This window comes from Saccoglossus kowalevskii, chromosome 1 (assembly GCF_978046115.1).
Source record: "Saccoglossus kowalevskii chromosome 1, keSacKowa6.1, whole genome shotgun sequence".
NCBI lineage: Eukaryota > Metazoa > Hemichordata > Enteropneusta > Harrimaniidae > Saccoglossus > Saccoglossus kowalevskii.
Genome location: NC_140641.1, coordinates 16,189,726 through 16,204,835, shown reverse-complemented (window position 1 = coordinate 16,204,835; position 15,110 = coordinate 16,189,726). Strand labels below are relative to the sequence as shown.

General features: G+C 37.7%; 1 protein-coding gene across 1 annotated transcript in view; it reads right to left on the bottom strand.

The window, feature by feature from the left end:
- LOC102809503 (retinoblastoma-associated protein-like) overlaps positions 1–15,110 on the bottom strand; it is a 44,857-nt gene that overhangs the window by 6,398 nt on the left and 23,349 nt on the right. The window contains exons 9-20 of the mRNA XM_085499547.1: positions 13,259–13,368; positions 12,655–12,717; positions 12,232–12,319; positions 11,434–11,607; positions 10,331–10,445; positions 9,743–9,891; positions 9,163–9,267; positions 7,419–7,465; positions 6,995–7,277; positions 6,334–6,411; positions 6,003–6,107; positions 5,442–5,558 (exon numbers count right to left, since the gene is read on the bottom strand). Coding sequence (XP_085355673.1) covers positions 5,442–5,558; positions 6,003–6,107; positions 6,334–6,411; positions 6,995–7,277; positions 7,419–7,465; positions 9,163–9,267; positions 9,743–9,891; positions 10,331–10,445; positions 11,434–11,607; positions 12,232–12,319; positions 12,655–12,717; positions 13,259–13,368 — 1,434 coding nt within the window. The remainder of the gene's footprint in view (positions 1–5,441; positions 5,559–6,002; positions 6,108–6,333; positions 6,412–6,994; positions 7,278–7,418; positions 7,466–9,162; positions 9,268–9,742; positions 9,892–10,330; positions 10,446–11,433; positions 11,608–12,231; positions 12,320–12,654; positions 12,718–13,258; positions 13,369–15,110) is intronic.

Sequence of the window (15,110 nt, the reverse complement as noted above, 5' to 3'; positions counted from 1 at the left end):
TGACTGAGATCCGGTTCTGGAATTGTGAAAATACGTGATTTTGATGCATTTTCGGCCTTAAAATGGCCATCATTCCGCTATTGTTAAGCAGATCATGAAACAAATGCACATATCTATTTGTGACATGATGTACCATGTGTGTGTGAAGTTTGAACTTGATCAATCCAGACATGTCTTGGATACGAATCCAGAACTGAATTCTTTAACAAAATGGCCGCCAGTCGGCCATTTCGAACTTGATCCGAAAAAAAAAAAAAGACGTGCATCAAGGTCCTATTATGTTTAATGTATGTACCAAATTTGAACAAAATCCATCGATGCATAACTGAGATTTGGGTCCGGAATGGTGAAAATGTGCGATTTCAATGCATTTTCGGCCTTAAAGCGGCCCCCATTTGGCTATCGTTAATGAGATCATGAAACAAATGCACATACATATTTGTGACATGATGTACCTTGTGTGTGTGAAGTTTGAACTTGATCAATCCAGACATGTCTCGGATACGGATCCAGAACTGAATTCTTTAAAACAAAATGGCCGCCAGTCGGCTATTTCGAACTTGATCCGAAAAAAAAAATGACGTGCATCAAGGTCCTATTATGTTTAATGTATGTACCAAATTTGAATGAAATCCGTCCAGGCATAACTGAGATCCGGGTCCGGAATGGTGAAAATGTGCGATTTCAATGCATTTTCGGCCTTAAAGCGGCCGCCATTTGGCTATCGTTAATGAGATCATGAAACAAATGCACATACATATTTGTGACATGATGTACCTTGTGTGTGTGAAGTTTGAACTCGATCAATCCAAGCATGTCTCAGATACGGATCCAGAACTGAATTCTTTAAAACAAAATGGCCACCAGTCGGCCATTTCGAACCCGATCCCAAAAAAACAAGTCATTGTCAATGACACGTCCCCGTTCCGTTCATATTTGAGTGACATATACATTCAAAGCAGATCATGACCGAAATGCACCTGCATATGTACAACACATTGTGCTAAATCTGAACAAAATCCATCCATGCATGACTGAGATCCGGTTCTGGAATTGTGAAAATACGTGATTTTGATGCATTTTCGGCCTTAAAATGGCCATCATTTCGCTATTGTTAAGCAGATCATGAAACAAAGGCACATATCTATTTGTGACATGATGTACCATGTGTGTGTGAAGTTTGAACTTGATCAATCCAGACATGTCTTGGATACGGATCCAGAACTGAATTCTTTAACAAAATGGCCGCCAGTCGGCCATTTCGAACTTGATCCGAAAAAAAAAAAGACGTGCATCAAGGTCCTATTATGTTTAATGTATGTACCAAATTTGAACAAAATCCATCCATGCATAACTGAGATACGGGTCCGGAATGGTGAAAATGTACGATTTCAATGCATTTTCGGCCTTAAAGCGGCCGCCATTTGGCTATCGTTAATGAGATCATGATACAAATGCACATACATATTTGTGACATGATGTACCTTGTGTGTGTGAAGTTTGAACTCGATCAATCCAAGCATGTCTCGGATACGGATCCAGAACTGAATTCTTTAAAACAAAATGGCCGCCAGTCGGCTATTTCGAACTTGATCCGAAAAAAAAAATGACGTGCATCAAGGTCCTATTATGTTTAATGTATGTACCAAGTTTGAATGAAATCCGTCCATGCATAACTGAGATCCGGGTCCGGAATGGTGAAAATGTGCGATTTCAATGCAGTTTCGGCCTTAAAGCGGCCGCCATTTGGCTATCGTTAATGAGATCATGAAACAAATACACATACATATTTGTGACATGATGTACCTTGTGTGTGTGAAGTTTGAACTTGATCAATCCAGACATGTCTCGGATACGGATCCAGAACTGAATTCTTTAAAACAAAATGGCCGCCAGTCGGCTATTTCGAACTTGATCCGAAAAAAAAAATGACGTGCATCAAGGTCCTATTATGTTTAATGTATGTACCAAATTTGAATGAAATCCGTCCATGCATAACTGAGATCCGGGTCCGGAATGGTGAAAATGTGCGATTTCAATGCATTTTCGGCCTTAAAGCGGCCGCCATTTGGCTATCGTTAATGAGATCATGAAACAAATACACATACATATTTGTGACATGATGTACCTTGTGTGTGTGAAGTTTGAACTCGATCAATCCAAGCATGTCTCAGATACGGATCCAGAATTGAATTCTTTAAAACAAAATGGCCGCCAGTCGGCCATTTCGAACCCGATCCAAAAAAAAAAAAGACGTGCATCAAGGTCCTATTATGTTTAATGTATGTACCAAATTTGAACAAAATCCGTCCATGCATAACTGAGATCCGGGTCCGGAATGGTGAAAATGTGCGATTTTGATGCATTTTCGGCCTTAAAATGGCCGCTATTCGGCTATCGTTAATCGGATCATGAAAAAAATGCATGTGCATATGTACCATATAATGTGTGATGTATGAGTGAAGTTTGAACTCAATCGGTCCATGCATGTTCGAGATACAGGTGATCACGGACGCACGGACGCACGGACGGACGGACGCACACAGGGCAAAACATAAGTCCCCGTTTTCGGACTGCGTCCGAACGGGGACTAAAAATGATGTGCATCAAGGTCCTATTATGTTTAATGTATATACCAAATTTGAACAAAATCCGTCCATGCATAACTGAGATCCGGGTCCGGAATGGTGAAAATGTGCGATTTTGATGCATTTTCGGCCTTAAAATGGCCGCTATTCGGCTATCGTTAATGAGATCATGAAACAAATGCACATACATATTTGTGACATGATGTACCTTGTGTGTGTGAAGTTTGAACTTGATCAATCCAGACATGTCTCGGATACGGATCCAGAACTGAATTCTTTAAAACAAAATGGCTGCCAGTCGGCTATTTCGAACTTGATCCGAAAAAAAAAATGACGTGCATCAAGGTCCTATTATGTTTAATGTATGTACCAAATTTGAATGAAATCCGTCCATGCATAACTGAGATCCGGGTCCGGAATGGTGAAAATGTGCGATTTCAATGCATTTTCGGCCTTAAAGCGGCCGCCATTTGGCTATCGTTAATGAGATCATGAAACAAATGCACATACATATTTGTGACATGATGTACCTTGTGTGTGTGAAGTTTGAACTCGATCAATCCAAGCATGTCTCAGATACGGATCCAGAACTGAATTCTTTAAAACAAAATGGCCGCCAGTCGGCCATTTCGAACCCGATCCAAAAAAAAAAAAGACGTGCATCAAGGACCTATTATGTTTAATGTATGTACCAAATTTGAACAAAATCCGTCCATGCATAACTGAGATCCGGGTCCGGAATGGTGAAAATGTGCGATTTTGATGCATTTTCGGCCTTAAAATGGCCGCTATTCGGCTATCGTTAATCGGATCATGAAAAAAATGCATGTGCATATGTCCCATATAATGTGTGATGTATGAGTGAAGTTTGAACTTAATCGGTCCATGCATGTTCGAGATACAGGTGATCACGGACGCACGGACGCACACAGGGCAAAACATAAGTCCCCGTTTTCGGACTGCGTCCGAACGGGGACTAAAAAATAAACGTTCCGGTGCGTTTATTTGGGACATGTAGCGTTCTGGGCAAGCTCTCCGAGTAGCGACATATTTTTAACTTCGCATTGGCGTGATCAGTGGATTACGTAAATAAACCAACACTTTCAATGAGTACATGCCGACCCAACTAAACTTGAGGACGCATCTCATAGAACAATAGCTGTGGAAATCATAATGTAAATGTTGCGGAAATCAAGCATGGCGATAATGATTTTGAGCGAGGCAGAGTCTGGCAAGCGTCTCAGAGCAGCATTGCGCTGACACCACCATGACGTTTGAATCCTGGAGAGAGCACTGCAAACCTCTTAAATCATGAGGTAAACTTTAAATTTACACAATACATAATTAATTCCTACAACCATAATAAAAAGGCAGTTTTTCTGGCGAAACTCTCGCCAGGTTAGCAATAGTTTCTCACGATCACGAAACCCGAGACACAAACGATAATTCAAAGTGTATAAATACCATAACAAGCACAGTTTCTTACCTTTGAAATTGACGAGACACAATTTTGTCCATATAAGCGTTGCGCAAATAAAGATACAATTCCGGGACACAATATCCTCACACAAAAATGACTGAATTCCACCGAGACGAGAACTGTGTATGCGTCATCAAAACTCGATTAAACTCTGGTAATTTCGGGAAATGTCGGATTTTCCAGCAGTTTTGAAGGAAATATGTTAAAAATCAAAGAAAAACACAGTGAAACTTTGAAGAATCGAAAAAATAACTTGATGTGTATAATAGCACCATCAATTCCTGACTCTGTACCAACTAATAAATCAAAGCAGACCAATGTCAAATTGTTAGCAGTCTGGTCAGGAACATTGCAGATAATATGAAACTATTACATTATAATTTCAACACAGAAGGCATCCATCCAATGATGAATGGGCAGATGTACTTCCATTCACAGGTAGCCACCCCTCTCTCAGTGTTGAATTTCAAGACAGAGAACATCCAATGGTGAATGGGCAGATGTACTTCCATTCACAGGTAGCCACCCCCTCTCAGTGTTGAATTTCAAGACAGAGAACATCCAATGGTGAATGGGCAGATGTACTTCCATTCACAGGTAGCCACCCCCTCTGAGTGTTGAATTTCAAGACAGAGAACATCCAATGGTGAATGGGCAGATGTACTTCCATTCACAGGTAGCCACCCCCTCTCAGTGTTGAATTTCAAGACAGAGAACATCCAATGGTGAATGGGCAGATGTACTTCCATTCACAGGTAGCCACCCCCTCTGAGTGTTGAATTTCAAGACAGAGAACATCCAATGGTGAATGGGCAGATGTACTTCCATTCACAGGTAGCCACCCCCTCTGAGTGTTGAATTTCAAGACAGAGAACATCCAATGGTGAATGGGCAGATGTACTTCCATTCACAGGTAGCCACCCCCTCTCAGTGTTGAATTTCAAGACAGAGAACATCCAATGGTGAATGGGCAGATGTACTTCCATTCACAGGTAGCCACCCCCCTTTCAGTGTTGAATTTCAAGACAGAGAACATCCAATGGTGAATGGGCAGATGTACTTCCATTCACAGGTAGCCACCCCCTCTCAGTGTTGAATTTCAAGACAGAGAACATCCAATGGTGAATGGGCAGATGTACTTCCATTCACAGGTAGCCACCCCCTCTCTCAGTGTTGAATTTCAAGACAGAGAACATCCAATGGTGAATGGGCAGATGTACTTCCATTCACAGGTAGCCACACCCCCTCTCTCAGTGTTGAATTTCAAGACAGTGAACATCCAATGGTGAATAAGCAGATGTTTTTTTAATTCACTTTTAGCCATGCCCTCCTCTAAGTTGAATTTCAAGTACAGAGACAAAAAGCATACTCACCTGTCTATTGGGTTGGAATTGAAGTATATACATCTTTAAGGACGGCATAAATATTCTATTATAAAAACCTATGATAGAGTCATACTCTTCACCATTTATAAGTACTGATTTGTAAACCTGAACAAAATATACCAGAGGTTGAATTGAGTTTTGAAAATACAACCATTGATAGGAGTAAAATAGATGTGTAAAAATGGTAGCGAGGACTAGTCTATGGTACTGTAACATACACTTATTGAACAATACATTTTAATGCTGTTTAATTTGATGAACTGCTGTTTAATTTAACGAACAGATCAGATATTTTTAAAATTGAGGAATAATTCAAGATTTGTAAAATCATCTCAGCTATTAAAGGCAAAAGTGACATCATTTGTTGGAGCAAAATCTACAATGAAGTCGTCATTGACATTTGCCGAAGAGTTAAAGTGAGTCGAACATGACAAGTACCCCATGTGATAAAAAGTTGGATACTATACAAACTATCCTAGCAAGAAGGCGTTAATTTTGTTGCCTTTGTTGAATGAAGTAGGTTGTGGAGAAAAGCTCTACACTTCTTACATGTTGTGAGTATTGATATAATCTCCTATAAACAGCCACGATGTCTTTGAATCTTAACTCAGAGTCTGCTGCTTTACAAACACCATATATACAACACAACATAACCTACAAATACAAAGAATGAGAATGTAAATTCAGTCTTCATTAGTTCATTTATTTATTGGTGTATATCTGTCACCACATGAATGAATTTCACCTGTCTACTAATTCAATGTATCATCTCTGAGTGAAACTTTAATTAATTTTAACTAAATTTCTCTAAAATTCTACATGCATGAGTTTCTTTAGAAAAGATTATATCTACAGATTATAGATTTTATCTATTACTCACCTGATCAAGGTGCCTATCTTTAAGTAATTCTGGTCTGTGAGTGACACAATACTCAACAGTAGTCCATATAAACCTCTCCTGTCACAGTCAAAGAAATAAGACATTACACATTTTGTACATTATTAAGGTAAGCATTTTGAATCACAGTGTTTGAACTTCCAAACGGAGACTGCAAAACTACTTTCTCACTGAAATATAGTAACCAGGAAAATAATACATTGGACTGTTGTTTTTATTGTTACAGAACAAAGACAATTTTGTGAGCTCTACAAAGGAACACAAACTGTGAATCATGTTATTCATGTGTTTCCAAGAACTATGTACATATCCGATGCAATGTGGACAAGACTATGCAATATTTAATATTGTTTTTTTGATAATGTATTCTGAATACATTGGATGAGATTTGTCATGAACTAAAACATTTGATTTAAGTGTGTTTGATAAAACACTGATGTTTTCTGATATACATGTGCACCGATTGTTTTTGCATGCACACTGCATATGTGTATTTGTATTTTTCACCAAACGAATAAAGTTGTGTGTACTGCAAATCATGAATCATAATTCAATTTCACCATCAATATGCAAAATCAAAAACTTATGTAAGGCCATCAGCTACTTTCAGTCTTGATGAATAAATAAATGAAATTCAACTTACCAGATCAAGCGTAACTACCAACTCTTTGCATAGGGCTTGTAACCTGGTGTACGCCAATCGTAACACTTTATTGTAAAACAGATTCAACGTCTGTGACCGTGGTGGCACGCTGCTGCCACTACTCTGATCCTTGCCTGATTGATTAATTGATTGAAGTGAGCTTTTGACTGGTGGCGAGTAAACACCAGCGCTTGTAATGCTGCCTCTTAAAGAACTGTCTCTTGATTTAGCCTTTGATTGAGGAGAAGGGGGTGCATGTCGGCTCCTGAGGGGTGAAAGATACCTAGAGGCGGGCAAAGTAAGAAAGAGAAAATGAGTGCTGAACAACACAAACTTGATAGTTTTTTGATTTTTTTCGGATTTGGATTCAAATATCAAGACACCATAAACACAACATCCATAAGTTGTTACCAATTAGACTTACATGTCAGCGGCTGTGGTAGTGGGCAAAGTACTGTTGTCAATACTTATCTGTCAAGAAAGATAAACACGCAATAAGTAAGCAGTAATAGAACCGAACAATTAGTGAGCTTAATGCTGCACATTTAAAAAGCTTAATGTATATCACAAATTAACCATTTATTCATCATATTAACTTTGATCGATTCAGTTTATGCTGCTACCCTATTTGCTCTATTAGTAGCACAAACACGTAAATAGCAGAGGTGAGTATCAGAAGATGTTAATGACTGAAATTTCATGACAGTCACGGTGACTACCCCGCAGCTATGAAATTATTTTGGAAATTTACAGGAACAATATTTAAAAAAGTAAGCCATCAAACAATGCACACCAACATTCAAAATGAGGAATGGTGATGATTGAAGAAACAGTGTACCGGATTCTGTCGTAAATTCGCCCAGGGCTGTAAAACAGCAGTTCAGGTTTTTGAAAAAATAAAATGGGACCAAGAAACCGCCCAGGGCGAATTGTCGGCAGTTTTTTAAGGTGATATTTTAATCTTTTCTGATGCCTAAAAGTTTCGCCATGGTCATTGATGCCTATTCAAGAGTATTGATGTTTATTGCGACCAGCGTGAATGGGTTAGCTTGGTTTCGACAATGAGCTGTTATTGCTGTAAACAATGTTAAATTATTATTCAAATGCTCATTTTATCTTTTTGAAAACTATTTTTTCAATTTAAATCCAAGCCAAAAGATCGTACAACAACATTGGCAGATCTTTTCCGTGCTGCGTTCAATAACATTAACATATTTAAATGAGCTATGGTAATTTGAACACGTTGGCATCATCCATCATTTTCATTGGTTAATTATCGATTTGACCTGTCAGAACATCTTTTCAGGTCCAACATGGTGGATATTCATTTCCACAGCATCAAGCGTTGAAAATGCAATCGGAATCATTCACTTATGATGAAATAATTATGAAATTTATTTGCATTTCATAAAAATTTGACGAATCTATTTTGTGCACGTTATTATAATCATAACTAGGTAATAATCAACAATTGTAAAACTCAGCATGGCCGGATTGCGATAAACAATCATTTGCTACTAAGCAATGCAGTTGCAGTTCGTTTTTATTTGAAAACTTGTTTGAAAATATACTTTCGTTACTAATAAAATGAAACAAAATGATTGTTTGTTAATGTGATTTTTTTGGAGAAAGATGCACTGTCTACTTTTAATCCATCAAGAAAAAAATGTATAAAATTTTAGATTTGCTTCTGCAATAGTTTCTTTCGTTTTGGGTGGTTCGACTGCCGGCGTTGAAAATCGGCGTAGCGGTAGGTGAATTTTTCAATGAAAATATAAGCCCCCTAAAAATATTTGATGATAATTTTTTGAAAATTTGAACCCCAAATAAGGGTCCACCAGCCGTGAAACTGCCCAGGGCGATTTTTCAGGTGGGCGAATTTACAACAGAATCCGGTATAACTTTTCATCACTTTGTAATAATTCATTAGTACATGCAAATCAGCATGCAATTCAACATTGTTTCCAACAAAACTGTATGACCACATCTTTAGTTGTTTCTCTGCATGGATGTGTATATGCATGTACTTGCAGATAGAGGCTGGTAACCACTTTATCAACACTTTTTATAAGATTGATCTAGAGATAAATTAGATCTTAAGTCACAAGACACGAGTTCACACACCCTTATTTATCCACCCTTGGGTGTGATTTGTATTATATCCTTACCTGTGAGGTAGTAGCTGCTAATTTAACAGAATCAAATTTAAATAGCGGTGAATCAGACTTCCATGCTATGCTCTCAAGAATCTGGCTTTCTACAAAGTGTAGGTGCTGCAATATAGAAAAGATGTTAAACATATTAAACAGGATCAAAGTGCCAAATCCCCGCCTGAAGAACATGGTCCAATGAGTTTCACCTAGAAAAACCAATAAGATTGCCTTCAGCGGACATGTCATGCATATGCACTATTCTTGCGTCTACATAATGCGAAAAATCTAATAGTTTCCTCCACCTAACCTGCCAGTGTCTGCCAACAGACAATGCTGAGCTACGTACAGTGAAGTGATGGTGTGAATGCTTTATCAATAGCAGCAACTGTCCCGAATTCTGTAGGGGTTTTGTGTAATTAGCACAAAACATGAATTTTAACTCCTGTTTTAACTCCTGAATCTATTTTACTCAGACTTGGTATTTTGATTCTCTGCTTAGGAAGTTTCCAAAATACCTACCTAATAAATAATAGTCTACTTGTAAATATGCCACAATATCACAATGATCATCATATAATATTTATTAAGTACTTACCTTGACAATATCTCTTGTCAGTTTACTCTCAGCTCTCACAAAACTCTCTATAACCTTATAGAAATCAAAGCCTTTCAGTTGGAATACATCTAGTATCCATGGAAATAAGATTTCAGACTCTAGTGAGTCAGCTGAAAATGGTGAGCTCCCTATAGAGAAGGACAAACAGTAAATTCACGTATGAAGTCTGAGATAAAGTTTAAAAGTTTGTAGCTGGTATCTTTGAGACAAAAAAGTCACAGTGACTGCAGTAAAATGTTGTTCTTGCAAACGTCCTTCAATCATTGAATTGCACAAATACCTCCGAGTAAACATTCAATGATTTACAAATATATAACAAAGTACATTGAAGCGAGGGAGACGTTGCCTGCGCATGTGGCAGACGGCCATAGCCTGTCATTGTTTACAAACAAGTGCTACCCATGAGCCTTTGCGTTTTTAACGTGTGAAGTTATCGTCGCTTGGAACTCAATTCTCGCGCATGAGCAGGTAAAGCCCCCCCCTCCCCGCTTTAACAAATTTAGAACAGATTTGAATAATGTTAAAATTACTGATTAATAGATGACAAGTGTTGTAGCCAATACTTACATGACCCACCATAGGTAACCATGACAACTTCTATGGCAGCAGCCAATAGGGACTTGTGGAATGTATCATTATGTAACAAAGTACTAAAATCAGACATTGAAAGTCTCTCTTCCTCCTGAAATAAAGCCACAATATGTTATGTTTAGTTACCATGAAAGGAATGTTGTACAAAGCGGTTGTTATAAAACAGAACATTTTTGTGGTAAAAAAGTATATTTGATGATTTAGAAGTTTTCTTTCTTCCCAAGATTTAATATGTGAAACTGAATAAAAATGTTCCAAGAAATGCATACATTCATTTGTATTCAAGGTACTGCATCTTTGGGAGCATTCAATAGTACATAAAATTACATTCTCATGTTGTATGATCTGTAGAAAATATTGTCACTGACTTCTGTTTACATAAGCGATTTGGGTTTTGTACAGAATTCTGAAATCTAATTTATTCAAACCCAACTGATTTCATCATTTTTACTGGTGTTCACGATAATCAATGAGAGGTATTCTGCATGTAGTACAAAGTGGGTATGCAACATTGCTCGTAGGTTGAGTTGACGTTAACAACACAGTGGGCACAAGTCGGATTGAAATAAACAATTCTGTAGTATCCTTGAACACCATAATGCACGATCACATGATCAATCGCAGACTCACCGCTTTGACACGCAGATCACCACAAACCAACCGATCTGACACATACCGCGCGTGGAACTGTGGGAAAAGTGGTCAGAACTATTTTCACACTGTGTCAACACCGGTGGCGCTATTCGGTTGGTTTGCGGCAATCTGAGTGTCAATGCCAAAAATGAGAAAAATTTTACTTTTGACCTCCTAATTTACGTGCATTTTAATGTTAATAAAATAAGACATTCTGATGAGTGTTGTGCGTTATTTTAATTGATCAACTCATTAAAAATAAAATCTTGCTAAAAATCGGGAGAGAATGTGTTCTAAACAAGAAAAATACTTGTATATAGTTCCGCGGAAGAAACGCCGAGTAAAATGGTGGCGGATGGATATTTAGTCCTCAGAGGCTAGTTATGCGTCATAACACACAAGTCTGTGCTGAATAGCGCCACATGTATACACACAATGAGACTCACCGATTTCAGCATGGCTTCCATAACTCTGTAGTAAAGTCTCACTGAGAGCTGCCACCTTTTTTTAGCAATCTCTCGATACTGCATTCCTGTCATACTTAGAAACCGATTTACGAAATTCGTCTGTAAACACAAATTCCTCTTGTCTATCTCAGACGAAGGATTCACTGGACAATTCTAGGGGGATAACAAAAACAATACATTTATTACAGTACAGACTTCTTCATCACTACTGTCAATGTCAATGATATCTGATTACCACCGTTGTAAAAATATATTAAAGCGAGGGAGTAGTCAACTGCGCATGCGTCATATGGTCATAGCGTGTCATTGTTCACAAACAAGTGTCTACCCATGAGCATGTGCGTTTTTAGTGTGTGTTGTTATCGTCGTTTGGGACTCAATTCCCGCGTGTGCGTAGGTGACGACACTCCCGCTTTAAAACTTGTGATGAAAATCAATGATAAATATCGAAGTCCAGTCAAATTTTAGCCGAATACTGTAATCATTCATTCTGGCAACTAGAAATGATGATTTAGAGACAACATTAGCACAGTGGCCCACTAGTGTCTATAGCATCATTGTTGTAGAAAAGACTTCTATAATCAACAAATTCAAGCAGTTCTCACAATAACGAGTAAAATAGAAAATATATAGGAACAAAATAATATCCTGCATGCGTAAATCTACTGCTATGAGGGGCAGAGGGCCAAGGCTACGGATATCACATTCAGTTAATTATTAGGAAATTGGATAAAAAAGAGCATGACCCAACTGGAATAAATAATTTGTTTTACTTACATTGAAGTACCTGATAAGTGCAGGACTTGGCATATCACTTGCATGGCACAAAATAGACTGCAATGCTTGTACTGTATTCATAGCAGCTCTGTATTAAAAGATGATGTATACAATGTCAGCTCAACTTACAGGAGAAGGAGAAGCCAAGACAAGTTAGCACTCTAAAGTTAGGCCTGTCAATCAATTCTATACAGACTACCATATGAAATGAACACCATTTTTCCCAAAAAAGCAAAAATATGTTAGTGCAATTTTTTTTTTTCTAAATTTCTTAATAACTTTTTTGTTTATTTTCTACTAAATAGAATTAATTACATATACCGGTATGCTGCAGGTTTTGATCTAACAATTGAAGCAATGTAAACACTGGGAGACAATTCTCCAAAGTGGATTATTTTATCTACAGGTTATCTAAAGGCATACCTGATTGGTGTAGCATTGACAGTACTTGCATGTCTGTGTGAAGATGCAGGAGGACTTGGACAGCTGAGGACGAAAAGAAGCACAAATTGTTACCAAAAAAATGAACTCGGTAAAATGTGCCATGCAAAGTGATTTTGGTAACTCATCATTTCAACCTAACGAGCGAGTCAAAATGTCATTGTTTTGAATAACTGTTTTTAAATCCAGCAGGTTTCAATCATCGCTAGCATGGAAATATATAATATCATGTTATTAATATTTTATTAAATTAAAGTTCCATAAATCCAATGCTGTTGTTGTTCATAAAAAATGTATTCATCACCAATTAATAGAGTAAGAGTTGCAACTTTCGATGGTATGAGAATTATGACTCGTACATACATTTCACTTTTGTTTTTTACACTCAAGTCTACACTTGAAAAGAATGCTATTTAAGTTTAAAATAGCCATAAACAGTGGCTTGATGAAATTCAGTCAACGACTAATTTTACAGATTGTACTCTGCATGGCCATCTTTACCCAGCTTTATTAGGAAAAGAAAACATAAGGAACACGCTCACTATAACCCATATTTGATATTCTTATCAAGAGGACTAAAACTTACCTTGGATTAGTACTAGGAATGAGATGAGTGTCACTCTCGAGAAAAAGTATTTCATCAAAATCACCCCGGGATGTGTAACACTCATTGTACTGTTTTTTCAAAAACTCGCACTGAAAACAAAAATAAATGGTGACAATCTGTGTTTCTGAATGTTGCATCATTGTATGTGTGCTTCTTATGATGACGATGAGCCTGAACACGCTCAATAATTTTCTAACTGAAAACGTTGCTCAAATACAATAATTTTCATCAAGTAATCTCTCATTAGACTCATTTGTAAAGACACTCCACACGGTAAACAAGTAAAAGGCAAAGACAAGTTTATTGAGCAAAAAACGACTTGCATACACAAACTACAAAACTAATAAAATTACAGTTTAAAAAATATACAGTTCATAAAAAACTGCAAAATTGGGCAGGGGGCCCACTTCTACCCACCAAGGCAGCACGTGCCCCCCTGAGCAATGGATTTCGGGATCCAAAAGAAGGAGGGGGAAAAACCTGTATGAGGCCGCCCGACCTTGAAATGGGGGTCAGGATGAAATCCAATGCCCAGGCTGGTGGGAAGAAGCTAGCCAAAAAAAACAGGGGGATCGAAGGGGATGGTGGTGGGATAACGAGCGAAGAGAATACAAAGCTTGAGCAGTGACGCATAAAAAACAATGAATGAAACTGCTGAACAAAAGAAAACAAAAGAGGTAGGGACGTTACAGTCCATGTGCACAAGCTGGCTATGATTGGCTGGCGAAAAGAAGCTGATTGGTTGACAAACATGTGAGCTGATTGGTCAAAATAAACAGGCTGTGATTGGCTGAGCGGAGCAACCAGAATCCTAAAATTGTACCAAGTTTAAGGGTTCCATGTCTTTACAAACTCAAGTCTAATCTGCTTGATTGTGTTAATTGTTATGCTAATTAAAATTTACAGTTATCAAAATTACAGAGTAGGTGCCCTACTGTATAATTTTCTGTGAAGAAACCAGGTGTCTCTAGACATATTTCTCATTTTAATGATTCCGTATGTAATAAATGCAGCAAGTACATTATCATTTATAATCCTGGTCAGCTTCAAAAATGCTGAAATTGCATGTGTAAAAGAAAGGTCTTTGTATCATTCCACAGACCGGCAGACATCTCTCTGCTAATCTTTCTGATTCACGCTTAAAGAACATGTTCGAATTTCATGTAAACGAACAATGCATTTTATTAATGTTGTGTATGTCATAAGTATTAACAATCCCAGCAATCTGATTGGTTAATGCAAGGAGATTAAAATTTTGACATCACGGCTGAGTTTGACATCTCAGCTTTTATAAGCTGAGAAATAGATACACATGTACATGAGATAAACTTGGTTTAAATTTTCTGACCTTACAAATTCAGATTTAATATACAGCATGCAATGCCTGGCGATTGAGTGCAGCCAAGTAGTAGTTTATTGATTTACTGAAAATAGAACTGACGTAACCCTGGATTGTAGAAGTCCGTGAACTGAGGGTATAGTGCATGTGCGAGTTGAGGTGGTGCACATATAATTTGTTTATATGAATGAGTTGTTTTGCTTTGCATAATTTGTGAAACAAACAAAATGCAGCACCCATTGACCGGAAGGGCACCAATTTCTGATTCCTTCCATACTATTTCATATATACACATGTTATGTATGTATAGAGCTCAATTCGAGAACAGCCTTCTCGCTGAGCTCACTATCAAACTTGTGTTTTTTTAAATTTCAATTTGTTCCTTGCCACTCATTTCATAAATTCTATTTACCAACTATTTAAGCTAAATTAAAACAGTCAACATACATACATACATACACATCAGCAGTGAAACCAGCCAACACAAATACG